The sequence below is a fragment of the Antrostomus carolinensis genome, unplaced genomic scaffold, assembly GCF_000700745.2.
Source record: "Antrostomus carolinensis isolate BGI_N321 unplaced genomic scaffold, ASM70074v2 scaffold18176, whole genome shotgun sequence".
NCBI classification, from domain to species: Eukaryota; Metazoa; Chordata; class Aves; order Caprimulgiformes; family Caprimulgidae; genus Antrostomus; species Antrostomus carolinensis.
In genome coordinates this window covers 18,146-34,688 of record NW_010319972.1, presented here as the reverse complement: position 1 = coordinate 34,688, position 16,543 = coordinate 18,146, and the positions used below count along the sequence as shown (strand labels likewise).

The 16,543-nt window shown below is 39.8% G+C and overlaps 1 protein-coding gene across 4 annotated transcripts in view; it reads right to left on the bottom strand.

Annotated features, from left to right (window-relative positions):
- Positions 1 to 5,025: 5,025 nt before the first annotated feature.
- SEMA6D (semaphorin 6D) overlaps positions 5,026 to 16,543 on the bottom strand; it is a 13,650-nt gene continuing 2,132 nt past the window's right edge. Inside the window, exons 7-18 of one of the 4 annotated variants that reach the window (XM_010169459.1) lie at positions 16,361 to 16,480; positions 15,818 to 15,906; positions 14,859 to 15,076; positions 14,619 to 14,750; positions 14,270 to 14,425; positions 13,999 to 14,172; positions 13,109 to 13,249; positions 12,930 to 13,007; positions 12,038 to 12,099; positions 11,635 to 11,691; positions 9,647 to 9,814; positions 5,026 to 7,524 (exon numbers count right to left, since the gene is read on the bottom strand). In XM_010169459.1, the coding sequence (XP_010167761.1) occupies positions 6,218 to 7,524; positions 9,647 to 9,814; positions 11,635 to 11,691; positions 12,038 to 12,099; positions 12,930 to 13,007; positions 13,109 to 13,249; positions 13,999 to 14,172; positions 14,270 to 14,425; positions 14,619 to 14,750; positions 14,859 to 15,076; positions 15,818 to 15,906; positions 16,361 to 16,480 (2,702 nt within the window). In that variant the 3' untranslated portion in view covers positions 5,026 to 6,217. The remainder of the gene's footprint in view (positions 7,525 to 9,646; positions 9,815 to 11,634; positions 11,692 to 12,037; positions 12,100 to 12,929; positions 13,008 to 13,108; positions 13,250 to 13,998; positions 14,173 to 14,269; positions 14,426 to 14,618; positions 14,751 to 14,858; positions 15,077 to 15,817; positions 15,907 to 16,360; positions 16,481 to 16,543) is intronic. The other 3 variants (XM_010169460.1, XM_010169462.1, XM_010169461.1) reach the window with 3 other exon arrangements.

Here is a 16,543-nt window from a genome sequence, read left to right as displayed (position 1 = left end):
GCTCTGGTCTACTTTTGATTATTTTTTTCCTCATGTAAGGCCAGTACTGTAAATCAAAGATTTGAGAAATAAGCCTGTGCTTAAAGTGACCCAAATTAAAAGCCAATTGCTACCTTTCTTCTCTTACTAGGCAGCCATCCATTTCTGTGAAGGAATAGACATATGTTAAATGCTGTCATACAGCTACAGAAGCAAACCAGTTAGCTCATGGTCTGCCTTTGCCAATGTTTAAGGTCAGCTACTGGAAAAAGTTACAAAACAGCTATTACAGCCAGGTATGATCCTGCAGAAGGGCCTTCACTGAGAAATGTTATTCTTTGCTCATTTCTGTGCAAGTCAGTGGGACTCTGCCCTGGAAAAACGGCCTGTGATTTGCCAAACAAGGACAGCAGTATGTGTGCAGGTCAGTTTTGAGGTTGGTTTGGGGTTGGTTTTTTTTTTTTTTTTGGCCATTCAGGTTTTCCTGTTTTAAACTTTTTGTTGACAGATGGGGACCATTCCTGCACCTGCAAATGGTCACGACAAGCTTGTCCATGTGGTAGATTTTCTTCTCCTTCCCTACCCTTAAAGTATTACAGGAGCTTGAGCAACAATTCCTGGCTGACATGAAGGGCAGAGGCACCAGTCTGGTAGAGGAGATGCAGCGTCACCATTGCAGCCCAAGGAATTCTCAAACCTCACCTAAATGTGGTGACTTGCTGGCATTTCCACTCTTCAGTGTAGGACACAGACTTGGATCTAATTTCAATTTTAATGAGCGGAGCTCAGAAAAGTTGTTGGTGACTGTAGGAAAAAAGCAAGCAAGCAGACCATAAATCAGGTCATTGGATGAATTCAGAATGCACTAATAAAATCAGAGCTTCCAATAAATTTCATTTCAGGCAGAGTAGAAATGGTTTCTCAGTCGAGAGTTCAGGACAGATTATAATTTCAGATGTGTGTCAGGCCAATGCAATATGTCTACAAAAATGTTTGCAGGCAGGCAGCAATTGCTGGTCCACAGTCAGGCCCTCCCACCAGCTGCACTTTAGTATGATTGAATAAAAAGGTGAGAATCTCTAGTTCTCTGAGCAAAGCTGAATGTAATTAAATATTTACTGGGTTTTTTTTCCTCCTGAATCCTTTGGTTTCTTGCTCTTTCATACTGTGCTATGATGACATTTGAACAACAAATGCAGTCTTGGTAGGTTGGTCTCCTGGTACTGCTCTTTATATGAAAATCTTGCACATCCTAGCTGAAGTCCAGATGCTGCATTTATGAGGTATTTTGTCGTGATCAATTTTTAAAAAATATTTTTCCATCCCATTAAATTAATAGGCACCTGGGGAAATACCAACCAACTCCTCCCCACTCCTGCAAATACTAACCTTTCCCAGATGGGAAGGGTTTTCTCTTTCTTACCTGCAAGATGCCCTTGCTGGTGCTCTGAATCATGGAGGGAGAAGGCAAAATAAGAAAACTTTTGTAAGTGGAAAACGTTACAAATAGACCAGCTGCACACATGCCAACTAAGAACACTGCCTTCTGAGCATCCATTATGCTGAATAAACCCTGCATAATCTTCCCAGGGTCACAGAGTGAGTCATTAGCAAGACGGCACTAAGACAGAGACATCCTCATATTTTTTTGTAACTACGCTGATTACTTTAAGACCCCAATTTAAAAGGCCATAGGTTTGTGCTGGCAGCACAGTCATAGAAATAACTACTCACGGCTTTACAAATTGGTTTTCTTGCAATCATCTCACTACTATGGGCCAGCAGCCCTTTTTTGTTTTGTCTTTTTTACTTGTCTGTGTTCTGTTCAAAATGTGTTTTTCTACAAAAAACAAAGCAAGCCAGAGATGAGCGGGAGCCTCTCCTCTGCCTTCACCTGCCCACGTCAGGACTGCGTGTGCCTCGCCACAGCCCTGAACGCTTGGCCAGCTCTGTGCCCTGGGCCTGGGACCTCCCCTTGTGAGCATGTTCTGACCTGCCAGCATCAGGCACCCTTCGTGCACTCATTAGCTAGTGCTGTGGTTACAGCCTGTTCTTCCAGAGAGACTTTAGGATGCTTAAATCCAAACAGTTGACCCAGGAGAGTATCTGAGGAGAAAAACTGAAATTGCTTTCGTTTCTTTTCTTGCTAAGCTTTTTCTTATTGTTGCGGCTCCCTTTCAGAAGGGGGAGTCTGTAGGTGGCTGCTTTGGCATCATCATTGAAGACAAAGCAGTTTAAAGCTGCTGTTATGGCTGGTTCACCTTTGGCTGCCATGTTGCCTCTCTGCTAGTAAAGGGAGAGTTTTTCTTGTACTATTTGTCTAGCAAATGGTGAGTATTTATTTTCATAGACTTCTGCGGTGTTTGCACCCACCACGTAACTCAGTAGAGCCTGTTGGGAGAGATAACTGTCTGGCTGGACCCATCCATCCACCACATCGCTCTGGTTAAGTGAAGGCCAAAACAAGTAAGTGTGGAAAATGGTCAGTTTTATATAGAATAAATACAGGTATTTTTCTGAACAAAAATATTCCATCATTTGTGTTGTAGATGCACATTTATATGTCACTAAAAATAACTATTTTTAATTTATCATTATGACTCTTAATGCCTGACTGAAAATTATTCAAGTAAAGGTACTGCCCCTTCACAGAGGGAACATCTTTAGCCATACTGGGTGACACTTTCATGCCAAAGGCATAGTTTATTTAAAAGTGGAAAAGCAGCACAGGCTTACAGCACGTGACAGCTACGTGTGTTTGACTCTTCATTTCATATGTAAAGACATCCAGTGAAAAAACCCCACATCAATAAAAAGAAATCTAAATTGGCTTATGCACTATCAAAAATACATATTGAACCATTACAGGTTTGGGATTTTTGGTTTTTAGCACCGTGTTTCTTTTCCCTTTAGAAGATTTGGGTTTTTTTCAGTAAGATACAAGTAGGTGCCATTGTATTGTTATAACATGCACAGTAATTTAAAATGATGAATACTTTGACAGCATAATCTCATAACAAATAATTTTTACCCATTATCTAAAATCAACTTTTAATTAAAATAATACTTTATATTTGTTTTCTGATACTAAATTACCCTGATTATTTTAAAATTACGTGTGATGTTGGCACATACTAAATATAAGGCATGTGTATTTCTGTTGGGCTTTACTGTTTGCCTAAAACTTGAATTTCAATTATTAAGCATTAGTAAGTATTTAGGAATGTCCTGCTATGTAGGGTCTGCAATTTTGCCAGGAATGATCTCTATCTTTTTTGTAACCTACTTTTTAGAAGAAACGCACTATCTTCCTTCAAAACTGTACTCTATTTGCACAAAATTGTTTGGTTTTAGTTTTTTCCTAACCTTAACAAGAAAGGTTTTCAGGAACTGGAGCCCAGCTGAAACCTGGATCAAGCTCCAATAAAGGCTTCATATGACCATATATTATGTATTTTCAAATTTAGTGCCTCTTGTTGGAGTGTCATATGGGCAACCCTGACTCTGAACAACACTCTACCACTGCATGCCAGTTACTTTGCTGTTTTATATTTAACTCAGGAGGCTGAAAGTTGCCTACAGACACTCACTGTCCCTCAAGAACACGCGTGTCAAGGTGGCTGCGATGACAATGGAAGGACACCTGTGTGTGTTGCCATCTGCCTCTGCAAGTCCCCGGTAAGGCTGATGAGAGGGTGTCTCTGTGCCTTCTTCGCTGAGCTATTAAAGGTAAACAAGAGTTTTTCCTCTGTTGCAATCCCAACAACAATGCACCTAAAACTAGCTTCACTAATAATGAAATTAGACACTCAGTACATTGGAATATTTTATTTTGACTTTACATGCGGTGTTAAAAACCCAAAGAACGTATTATTTACACATCCACAATACAAGTTTACAAGATATCTATACATGTTAAAGTACTCTATAGTATAGAGCAGCTTCATTTAAGGGTTACTTTTTTATGCCGTACCATTAAAAAAGATACAATCTGCGTTTACCTTTGCACAAATGGATAAAGCATCTTTTATTATTAAATTAACAGAATAAGGACTAGGTTGAATGTTAGAAATTTCAACATAAATACTGAGAGAACTCACATTACCATCTACAAGGCAGCACAATGTTACAGGAGGTTATCAGGGTTCACATACATTTATCTTTCGGTTTCACACAAGTCTGTATTAATTAATATTTGTAAAGTGAATTCGGATCAGTTTGTGTCTTTTGACAACTGAGTACATTTTTAATAGTTATTAATCTGTAGTGTTTTAGTTGCAAGACAGAAGTGTTTAGGAAGAGAGATCATTGATTTTTGGATCCAGAGGTCTCGGGAAATAAATGTCCCTTACAGCCTTACAAGAAAAAAATGACTACTTCTATCCTTTATTCTTTGTTCTGTAACAGAGATCCAGTTTTCAGTGAGTAACCTTTTCTCCCCTTTGAACACATAATATAAATCTCCACCGTCTCTGAAACCCATTTCAGTTATTTGTCCCACTAATTCATGAATATTCCTCTGCCACAGTTATTTCTATAGTTATGTTCAATAAACAATGTGGTAGTGTGTAGTTTGCAAGCTAAAATAGCCATCTGTGTTGAACATCAGCTGCAAGTGGATACTGTAAAACCTACTAAATAGCTTACACAACTTTAGCAGGTGTTCCATTACCCTAGAAACCTCATTTGATTTCACATTATAACTGTCTGATCCTTCAGAGAGCTGGAGTGGAATGTTTATCATGGTAAGGTGATTTAATGCTGCTGTCTTCTTGGATTGTAGGCTGCCTTTAGTTACCATTAATTATTCTTGCTTTTAATCTTTTTTTTCTTTTCTGTTTTTTTTTTTTGGGGGGGGGGGGGGGGGTGCTGTTGAGAGGTTTTACAACTGGCACTCGGGAGATATGTGCTATAATGACAACACTTGACAGATTTATTTTTTTTAGTACTTTTATCATTTGCATGAATAAGGCACAAAATGCACAGATTCAGGTAAACTCACACATAATATTTACAGAATATTGTCATTACCTGCATGACTTTGGAAAAAAAAGTTACATTACACAACAAAAACAAACTGATTGCACTACTGTTGAGTTTTCACAGACTGCTTCTGCCAGGCCAATTAATCTTTCTTTTTTATTGACAAGAGTCTATCAGCGTCTATCGGGGCGTTATTAAATGCAACAAAAACATAACCTTCTCTAGTTTACAGAGGCCTTTGCCAAATGAATCGATTATTAGCTGCCCTCAATGAGAAGTGCTGGGGCTCAAGTTCACAGTGGCCAGGTACTGGATGGAGGCACTGTGGAAACACAGCAGAATCCCCCCGTTCCAGCCCAAGACACTAGATTTGAAATGCACAGCTCTGAATCAATAGCAGCATCACAGTTATGAAGAATTAAACATATCTCCACCCTTTCTCTGGGTGACTATTTCATCAGGGCGTTATCGTTCAGAAGGCTGGCAGAGATGTGCAGCTCATCCTTAGCTGTCTCCACACTGAACCCAACGGGCTGCAGAAGGCAGAGTCATTTGTTTTGTTCAGTCATGCTCAATGTAAACAAATTCCATAGCATAAAAGATGCAATGGGAATCTAAGTATCTCCTAGTGTGTACAGTACACACGCACATCCACACACACGCACAGCTTTATCTGTGGCACAAACAAAATGCCACACGCATGGAGAGAAAAAAAAATAAAAAAATGCTACAGTTGGGCCAGAGACTGAATTCCAGCAAATTGATTATTAACCCAGATATTCATTGAGACATTACCATTTTTTCCGACATTTGTGCAAGAGGCAAGGTGAATGCATACATATTAAAATGTTCACATTTAATGGGAAGGACCACACTTAATGGCAGTCTAAAATGGAACCCATTCTTCAAGTATTTGTTACTGATTTTTTTTCCCCAAGAACTTTTTTTTTTAGCTATTTAGAACAGTAAAGTAGCCCCCACCCCATTGTGCTACATGTCTCCTTAGCTCCAAACAAAAGAAATGTAATGACCAGCACTTTCCTTTGTTTTTTTTGTGTTTGCTCTTAGCAAGTACACGAAGTCTTGCTATAGCTACATGTGGCAAGACACAGATGTTGCTGAAGTAAAGACAGTTTCTTTGGCCACTTTGTTCTCTTTAGTAACAAGCAAGTCTCTGTCTTAAGTGTCTACCACAACATGATCTCACAACCTGTACAGGTCAACGCCACACTCATTTTTTTAGCACAAACATGTCCTAGTAACTGTATTTGTTCAGTGGTCTGACTGAAGTTGTCTGAGGAACGAATGAGGGTTTTGGTGGCACGTCAGGTTTTAAGGAGGGTGTCCTCTTTATTCCAGTACGAGGAAGGGTGCCATTGCTCGTGTAACTGCTTTGCCTAGACAAGGAAGGCTGGAGGTGAACGCTGACAGGTGTCCCTTGCATGTAGTCCATCTTTGTGCCTGTCGTGGGAGGCACATAACCCCCACGATTAATACTAGGCTGTCTGGATAACAAAACACCATTTGGTGAGTTTAAGTTTTTAGGAAGGGCAGATATTGAATGCCTTTGTGAAGAATTTTTGTGATAACCTCTCTGCCTTTCCAAAGAGGTCATTGGTACTGCAGGAGTGGTGGGAACGTCCACTCGTTTTGTGGGGCTGTTTCTCGGAAGAGTTGATGGAGGAGAGTATAAAGATGCCTCCCTGTTGGGAACCTTAGGTGGGATCTCAGACATATTTCCCATTGGATCCAGCATTAAAGTCTGGTGGGCCACTTGAATATCTCCCATAATTGCTTTGGGATTACTAGTAGTTTCATTCAAGTGTTTCAGAAAATCATTCAGGGTGTTCCTGGAATCAACAGATCTCCTGTGGTCTCTTTTGCTGGATGGTTTTGTAAGTGGATGATCAATATGTTGCATCTTTTTATCTGCCTTGTGCGCATTAGAATTTGAAAAGGATGTATTGTAATCATGGGTAGCATTGGGAAGAACGATAGCACTAGGAATATGGCCATGACTTAGAGGAGAGTGGGGTGGAGGACTGGAAGGAAAAAACTGCGGGCTCTTTAGTGGGGTTTCCTTTCGTGAAGCATTGAGGTTAGTATGCGCTTTGTCCGACTGACTTTTCATAGCCTGCAGAGTCTTTTGTTGAAGAACGGGTGTAGATTCAGGAGTTGGAAGCGCAGCTAATTCCGGAGGCTGGCCTCTGTGGTCCATCACCATCATGGACTTTGTGTCACCATTTGGTGGCAAATCCTTTCTGTTAGTCAACAGGTTTGTGTAAAGTTTGGGTGAATCAATGTTTTGTTGATACTCCTTGACGGGACTATCAAACAGCCCATTCAGTTTAGCAAAGCTCCCACTGGAGTCAGTACAGGACTGAGCTGATTCTGCATCTTTGTGTATTTTTCTGGATTTCCGTACAAATATATCCCGGTAACAGTAAACGGCCACTCCCGCAATAAAGGCTCCCAGGACAAAAGCGGCAAAGACACAAGTGATTAGGACATTCATATGTACCATTTGGTTGGACTCTCCTGATTGTACTTCCCACCTTACACCTGCAAAAGACATGCAGTATATCATAAATCTACAGGTACTTCATACCGACACATTTCAGAAGAAGGTAGCCTCCCTCAGGCACATGTCTATTTAGTGTTTGGAAGTGCTCTGTGTCTAGTGTTGGTGTAACTCAGCTGGATCCTGCAATCCACAGCATTGGTGAATGCAAATGATTTTATAAATAAAAATGACTGTGTGAGCATTGATCAGTCTCAATGAAGACTGTCCATTTTCTTTGATAATGAGGAATGCTTGTCAAAGCTTCTCTCCTCATATTATGTTTGGTATAGCCTGGCCCCAAATTTCCCTTAAGGCTCATAAATAGGGGTCTGTATGTTATTAACATTAACGATTTCTGCAGGAAAATTGAGGTTACAAGGTGCTGCTGGGCCAGAGAGCAATTAATAACTCACAGATGGATTTCTCTCTCAATTTTCTGCCCAACTCATAAATGAGTATCAAAAGAGAGAGACAGGATTATGCAAATGTTGTCTAAAACTGTATAATGTACATACTACATTGTTATAACCATGTTAATGTCATACAGTGCAAACCATGTAAACTAATACATCCATAGGTTGCTAGCCTTGCTGTACAGTTTTTGAAGTTCAAGATTATGTCATTCTATCAGAGCACTTATTTTTCTTTCCTTTTTTTTTTTTTAGTCAATAATGAACATAAATACTTGCATAACATTAAAAAAACCCCCAACTTGCAAGGTTAATTTACTAGAGAATGTTAAAATTTAGAAAACTTTTAGCTTAGACTAAGTAGTTGAATATTAGATTAGTTTTTTATTTGTGTATTAACAAGCTCCCTTTGTTTTTTGGGATTTTTTAAAGCAACCACAGACATCTTGCAGCTAAGACAATGTTAGTTTTTAATGAAAGTAATTCTGTTAAATATCCCAAGGGATGTTAAAATGAAAGAGCAAGAGGGAAGGAACAGATTCACTTTTGTTAGAGGCAAGGCCTTTGAACATTGTTAATGTTCAGGGTTATAGGTTTTAATGGCACTGTGCAGAAGAAGAAAGAAAACATGAGCAAAGTTCACTAATAGCTATGACAGAAAATGAGATTCAGAACCAAGAGCAAATGATAACAAAAACTTAAAGCAAAATGGAGAATAACTGCAACAAATTGAAATGACAAATGCACTGCCATAATGGCTGATAGGAAACCTGATATGTTTTGGTGAATGGTAATAAAACACAAATGGTTTTTGGCTGGTGAGATTTTCAGTAAATACAGAAACGTGCAAACATGTCTGTCACCTGGCTATTCTGGTACTGATGAAGACTTGTGTTAAGTTTTGGTTATGGGATTGGAAACTTCTCAATTCTTTGGTTGACTGCAACAGTCCTACTGAATTAAAGTCTTTGTTGCCATAAAAGCCTAATCAAAGGTTCATTTAGGTGAAAGAATGGCTACAGAAAGATGAATTACATGCAGAATATCTTTGTGTTCAGTTTAAAACCTGTGTGTGTTTCTTTATGTACTGGGATCATCTGAAAACTGATACTCATATCCAAAGAATAAAAATTCAGCACATCCATACTCAGATCTGACCCACGTTCTTCAGGAACATGCTGCAGGCAGGCAGAGTGTGGGATATGCCCCATTTAACTCATGGATCTGTCATGGAGCTATGCTTTGTTTCCGTTTCCCTCACCACCCTCAAAAATGCCCTCACCCACAAACCAAACCAAAAAACCCCAAACCATTAAGCTCTTGTAAGCAACCATTCATGAGGACTAATAGTCTTACCCAAACTAGACTGGTTTGAAAACAACCACCAGAGGGGCAGATAAGTCTTGAAATGTAATTCTTTTTTTTTTTTTTTTAATGCAGCCAGAACTCCTGCTGATTTTAATGGGAGCTTTGGAGCACCCCAGGAATAAAAGGCTGAGCTTATTATCTGTGTTTCCCATTCTAAGCTCTGAGCAGCACTTCGTACACCGGATAAGTAGGTATGAAAAACATGATTGCACTGTCTGCATATTCACAGGAAATGGGTGTAAAATATAGCCCAACAATCACGGCTGTTCCATTTAAGCCTTAGACAATGCTGAGACTATCAGGTTTCCATTCAGCTGCCATGTATTCCCTGGTAAGGCCTTACCCTTCGGGACACCTGATAATGGATCAGAATAATCAGAAGTGTTTGGGTCATCTTGAACTACAAATTTCCGAGAGCCAGTCACTTTAGGTTTCCAGGAACCAATCACTTTAGGTGATATAACTGGGATACTTGCCATTGTGGTAATGGAAGCTGAGGAGAACTCCATGTCTGTGGTGGCAAACAGATTTTTATTAATGTGTATTACAGTCAGGCTTTCCTCACTGTTTCATGGCACATCTAAGCTATAGCTGGAGACAGTATTTAATGGGAATTACATGTCAGAGCAAAATGTAACCCCCCTACACTCTGCAGAAGTACAGAGGGCTGATTAAAATCAATTGGTTCAAAACTTTAAGTACAAAAACAATGCATTAAAATATCAACAGCTGCTAGCCAAAAAGCCAGAGGTCAGTCAAACACGAAAGCAGTGCAAAAGTTAAAGTAACTGCTAGAGGTGAAAAGCACAACTTATTCTACTTCTGTATTCTTCACTGGAGACAACATACTTGGCTGCCTTTTAAACATAAAAAAAAAAAAAAAAGTTACTTGGAAAGATACACAGTCATGACAGGTTACGCCTGAGAAACCAGATCAGTTCCATTAGTGCTATTATGGTGTACCAGGAACTGCTGAGTGAGCCATTTCTACAGGTGGGGATGAAAGGAATGTTCTTAACCTCTATTTTGTAATGGTTCCTAAGGAACAATGTTGCATAGATTCTGGCTCCCCTGTAGTACATTTGCTGAACAGAACCGTCATAGCCTTTGTGAAAATGCATAAGGAGGAAACACATCAAATTGGGTTTACAATCCAAAGTCTACTTTGCACACTCAAGTATTTTGTGTTCACTGTCCCAGTAGGCTTAGGCATGAATGTCTATGGCTCAAGATCTGACTGAGAAATATACTTCAAAAGCATACTCATTCAGGAGTTGAAAATAAGGTTCGATTGTATCTGTGGCCTAAAATACCACTTTGAAAATTCTGTTGATAAACACTCATGTGAGCAAGGTAGCATTTCCATGTGACACAGTTTTGCTTTGTTTTTGCTTTGCTTTCCTAAGTCAGTCTCTAACTTTTTATTTATAAAATACCTGTCTCAAACATTACTTCTTGCCAAGTTACAGAAGTGCAAATATCAGAAACCAAAACATAAAATGTTCTTGTTCTTGCTGCACTCCTACAAACTGAACATACAAATGGATTATATTCATATTTCTCAGTCAGAAGTGTGCCCCTGGTTTGAAAGCAGAGACCAAGTACCAGGACCAAAGACTGGAAAGCAAGGGCTTGGTCTTGCTCCTGTTGAAGTCAACACAGGTTCCGCTTTTGAGTTCAACAGAGGAGCACTGGGTCCTGTCTTCCTGAACACCAGGGGCTGATGGTGAAAAATCACTGAAGGAGAAAGGATGTGAAAGTCCATTTGACAACAAGGCATAAAGTTTTCTCTAAGCCACCTTTGTCTACACAAGTCCTCATTCAGCTACACGGTTTGTGATGTTAAATTTTTTCCATTAGCACAAACTACTTAAAACATTTCAAAAATATAGAAATACACATTTTAGAAAATGTGTATTTGTGCAAAAAGCTTGCTAGGAAAGAAGGAAAAGTGGAAAGGCGAGGTAAGGAGGAAGATGATGAAATTCTGCCATTCATCTACTAGAGATGACCAATAGGGGCATTCACAAATGCATGGCTGGGGATAAAGAGTAAAGCTTAGTGGACTTTCGTGCAGTGAAGATGTCATCTATGTTAATCAGGCTCTTTAATAAAAGATGTCTCAATAAATAATGAGCTGTTAACATGCGGCTACACAGGGTGAAGTGCTGAGTGAGAAGAGTCTGACTATCTTTACCATCAGTGGGAACATGAGTAAAAGCACAAAAATGGAGGATTGCCAACTGTGCAAAAGGAAGGAAAAAAGGGCTGAAAATGCTGAACTGAAGGAAAGTAAAGGCCATTAATTCAAAAAAATTAAAAAAAACTAACCAGATGTTGGGTCGCCAAATATTTTGTAATCTGGTGTAGCTGTAGTAGGCAAAATTTCTAAAAGAATTAAAGGAACAAGTAATCAGTAAAAAGTAACAAAAAGAAAGCAAAAGATCTCAAACCTGACTAATGGAAAATAAAACCTAAAATATTACTGGTTACAAAAAATAAATTCTTCAGTACTTTCCTGTAGACCCCAAATAGTTGCAAACTGGTGAAGGAAAGACAAAACTCTGCCACCCAGGACCAAAAAGAGCTCAGCTTTGTGAACATTCACAGTAAGGCCAGGTGATGCATTCATCGTGTTACTGAAAAGCTCATCATAAATTTAACATCCATAGTGAGGTGTGGCCGCAGACTACTGTCGAGACATTCTAACCCAGCAGCAATGACTATGCCTTACCGTGGCAGTCCCCAAGCTGCGCTGTGTTGCCGTATTCGACGTCTTGTACATATCCTCCGGCGCTGTGGTTGTATGAAACAAACAAAGAGAACCTGCAATTAACAGTATTAGTAGGGAAACAAATGGTGATTTTTTTTCTTCTGGAAGCAGCAAATGGAAACATTTACCAGAGCTAGTGTATGGCCCAAAAACTGTTTTACAAAGCGCACAAGTTAGCTATAACCAGGCTGTAAAACTCTATATACATCCTTATGCCAAGAAACAGAAAAAAATCCCTTTTTTTCAGCAACTTCATCATGTCTTCTGCATTGGGCATGCTCTTAGTTTTAAATACAACCGTCCAATTATACTAGTTAAAGTTTGCACTGGCCTGCTACAAAGGCCTCTTTTTAAGATACAGCTGCTAATGCACTGTATATTACAGACTTGATTTGTGCAAAATGCCTTTGGTATGCATATACATCACCCAAGCTCCAGTGTGGAGGCAAAATCTTACTCTTTTCCCACTGTGAATCCTGTGCTTTCATATTTGCAATTGACTGTGCCCTGGCCATGAGCACACCTCGGGGGGGATACTGCGGACTGTCCTGAGCTGCTCAGGTTTGCAGGCAGCAATTTCTTGCCTTCCTGCTTACTACTGCTCTTCCTACAGGTCTGCTTGTCCTCCCACATACATGTAAAACTCCCACTGAAAGGAAGTCTTCACCTAGAGATTGCAGAATTAGGTCAGACTTTAGCATTCTGTTCTCTTACATATACAGTACAGTGAAAAAACATCCCTAAAAAATGAGATTTATTAATTGAGTGCAAGAGAACAGGCATAGGATATGAGCTCATGTGGTCTATAAAGCACATGCATTGATGCTGGGCTAATTAGAAAAGCAGTACTTACAGCATGCCTGGTGTCACTCTTCCACATGCCTCGTGGTCTAACCAGCCACAGTATGGGTCCCGTGAAGCAATACATGCCCTTGCAAGAGAAAAACCCCAAAAAATCATGCATTTTTTACTTCCTTTCCAAGGGATGTTGGTGCCCTTTCTTTAAGGGGGAGTTCAGGAACGGGGCCGTACTTTTTACATGACCCGTGACGCTCACACCGACTCAGAGGAATTCTAATGACGCAGCTGGAGAATGCCACGAACAGAGCATGGTGGTCTCTGTCCAGCTGAAGGGAAATGACTCTTCTGTCTTCCTCACTCTCAGCATTACACCTGTTCAGCAAACATAATGGGAGGCCGTTATTTTAGTAACTCTCGTACTTTGTGCAGCGCTTACACTGCAAACATTTTATTTATTTATTGTCCATCTAGATACTGAAGAGACTTTTTACATATATAAATGTAACTTATGGTCTTTGCTGAGCAATTTCTAAACAAACCTATGGGTTATCAAATGCCAGCTTATGGCTCTTATTTACAGCTAGGTGACAATTTTGCTGAACTATGCAGGGAAAAAATCCAAATCCATTTTCTTTGTTCTCTCAGTCGGCATAAATATCTCGACAGAGCAGAACAGGAGTCCTGTATTAGACGTCTGTAGAGTCTAATTGGAACGCTTCCATTCCCCAATTCTTTGCACTAGAATAAACAAGTTTAAAGTGATTAGATGTAGTTTATACATTATTGGTCACTCTTGAGAAACCCTCAAGTTAAGCTCACATCGTTTCTTTTTAACAGCAGCAGATAGTTTTGACGTTTCATATTCAGGAAGAAGTGTATCTATTTGCAGAAGAATTAAGACTGAATCACTGACGTCACTGGGCTGGAATCAGGATGTTCACTCAGCCCATGCAAAATGGCAAGTAACCAAATATTTTCAGGTTATTCAACATGAGGAACGCCGTGAAATGACAAACAAGCGGTGATGTTAATGATAATGAGTTGGTTTTCATTTACCATAATTTTTTTTTGCTATATACCGAGGACTAGATGAAGAGCTTAGGTGTTGTGGTAATACTTACTTTGCATGATTATACGCTTCAATCTCTTCCAGTAATACGCTGTCATTCAAAGAAAAAGGCCTGGTCTTTGCCAAGATTTTAAGTACTACTCCTGCTTCGGAGCCAACAAATATGACTGTGTAGTTCTGGTAGGGTCCAGCAGCGTGGTCTACAGCAATTGCTGTCAATCTGTATCTATCAAGACCAAAAGGCATATAATTAACAGCATATTCTCTTGTTTTCCTTCTCACATTATTTCCCTTTCCTGCATTATTTTGGAATGGTGTCATACCTGACACGTGTTTTGGTAAACCAGGGCTCCTCAATGACAGAGGGAACAGCTGAATCCATCAAAGGATGAGACTTGATGAAGGAGAGTGTTTCGTCTGGGAAATCAATGGAGGTTTTGTAAGCCTCTGCTAGGCCTTGTTTTGCACAGCAGCCAGGTCTGAAAGGAGAACATTGTTTTCCTCTTGGTATTTTAGTTAATGAGAGAAGGCAGCCTGCTAATGAGCATCCTTATGGCTGAAATGTAAAGCTCTGCTTTGGTTTTTACCTGACAAGACACTAGAGAGTGCAGCTGATTTAAGGTAGCTCTTTACAAGGACAGTATTATGGCATCATGAGCAAGAACCTTTTACCTTGGCTTTGGTACTTTGTCTTCAGGTACAGCTGTCCAAACAGAGTCAGGAGTCTTTTGTTCTTTAAATCTCCCTTTGAAGACTTTCTCAATGTCATCCATGCTGAAAGCACACACTGCTGAACCAGGGATGCTGTAAAATTAGAAAAATAGTTGCAAGAACTCAGACTACAATGGCACCAACCTCAGTGTAAGACAGAGCCAGAGAACTACCTTTGATGTAAGGTTGCTCATCTCTCACCTGTTAAGCTGTGTGGTGAATACACCAACGACTGTGGGGACTCCATTGATTTCTATTATGTCTGTGATAGACTGCAGAACATCGAAATAGAAGAATGAATCCCCGGGAACTGAGCAGTTGAGCCGAGCTTTCAGAAAGGATGTCCAGTGTTTTTCCAGGACTCTTTGGGACCCCCCCATGTCATTTTTGCATATGCGTGCCACACGGGAATACACAGCCTGTCAAGGGCAAAAAAAAAAGAAAGGAAAAGGGAGGAAGGCTTAAGAGATGCAAGAAAACAGTGCTTGTTTGTGAGCTGTTAATAAAACACCAAAGATAATTTTGTTACAGGAAGCTGCCATTTATCTGCACAGGGAGGATGAAAGCGATGGTGATTAGCTCATAGTGCACAGGCATCTTAATGTATCACCAAGCAAATGCAACCTTGCAGCTTGTCCCCACCCTTTTTTCCCTTCAAAATCACACTGTTAGTGAGACTTAAAGACTTTAATTAACCATGTGTAAGGGATTTAATAATTTATTATAGAATGTCCTTCCATGGTGAGGCATGAGTATTATACTCTGTACTGGCATGCTTGAATTATTCAATAACCAGGGACATTAGAGAAACTTCTTTGAAACGCTTCTTTTGTGTTGTTTTCTTTTGTTTCTTTAATAACCCCTAGATTTTCCATTACTTGCCACAAGTGTTAAGGCAACAGCAACACCAAAAGATACCTGTAGCAAGCATGCCTAACAGCAAGGCACAGAGAACAGAAACAACTTTTTGGTAGAAGAATGTACTGTTCTATTTCTCTTCCTCCCCTGTAAATTATAATGATGGAAAACAGTGCGAACTTGCAGGGGTACTAGTCCCTACTTCATACTACAAACTGTGCTTGTTACTTAATACTGTTTTAGGATGATCTCACTCTGCTACGACTCATGGCTCCCTGACAGCTCGCTGTGACGAAACCTACCTTGCCTAAATTGTTGTGCTCTACAGCAATTTCTCGGAAGAAGAAATAAACATAGTTCCCGTATTCTATAGCATGGAGGAAGTGTGGTTCTGTAAGAAAAGGCAAGGAGAAGGTTACTTCAAAGAACTACACAATCGGCACACGACACTGACTACGCTGTGTGACTTGGCGGCTTATGCACCGGTCCATCCCAGCTAACACAAGCTCCAGTCTTCCAGATACTTGAGGATGTCCAAATATGGGTGCACTGGAGCTTAAATGAACTTGAAGTCTTTAATGTTGGCTAATGGACTGTAAAAAGGCCTCAGAATAACTGCATTCCAGCTATTTCGTTACTGCGGACTCATTCACTGATGTATTAAACAAAAATTTTGCTTTATTTGTATTAAACTGCTTTCGTATTATAATTGTACTGTATTGAAAGCCACATATATGCTGACATTGTAGTGTGTATGTAAAGCATGTTGGCTGTGAATTATCTGACCCTCTGTGCCACTGAAATTACACTTTACATGAGCATGGGAAAATACTCCCCCAAATTACCTTTTATCCATTTGGAATCATACTTTATTGTTCTCAGGGCAGATCCATCCCCCATGCTGCGATAAATAACAGCATCACTTGCCAGGAAATCTGCTACTGTTGCCGAATACAATTTTCCATCTAAAACAGAAGTTGAAAACGTGGTATTAAGAGGCCTTTAATAATCTACTGAATTTTGAATAG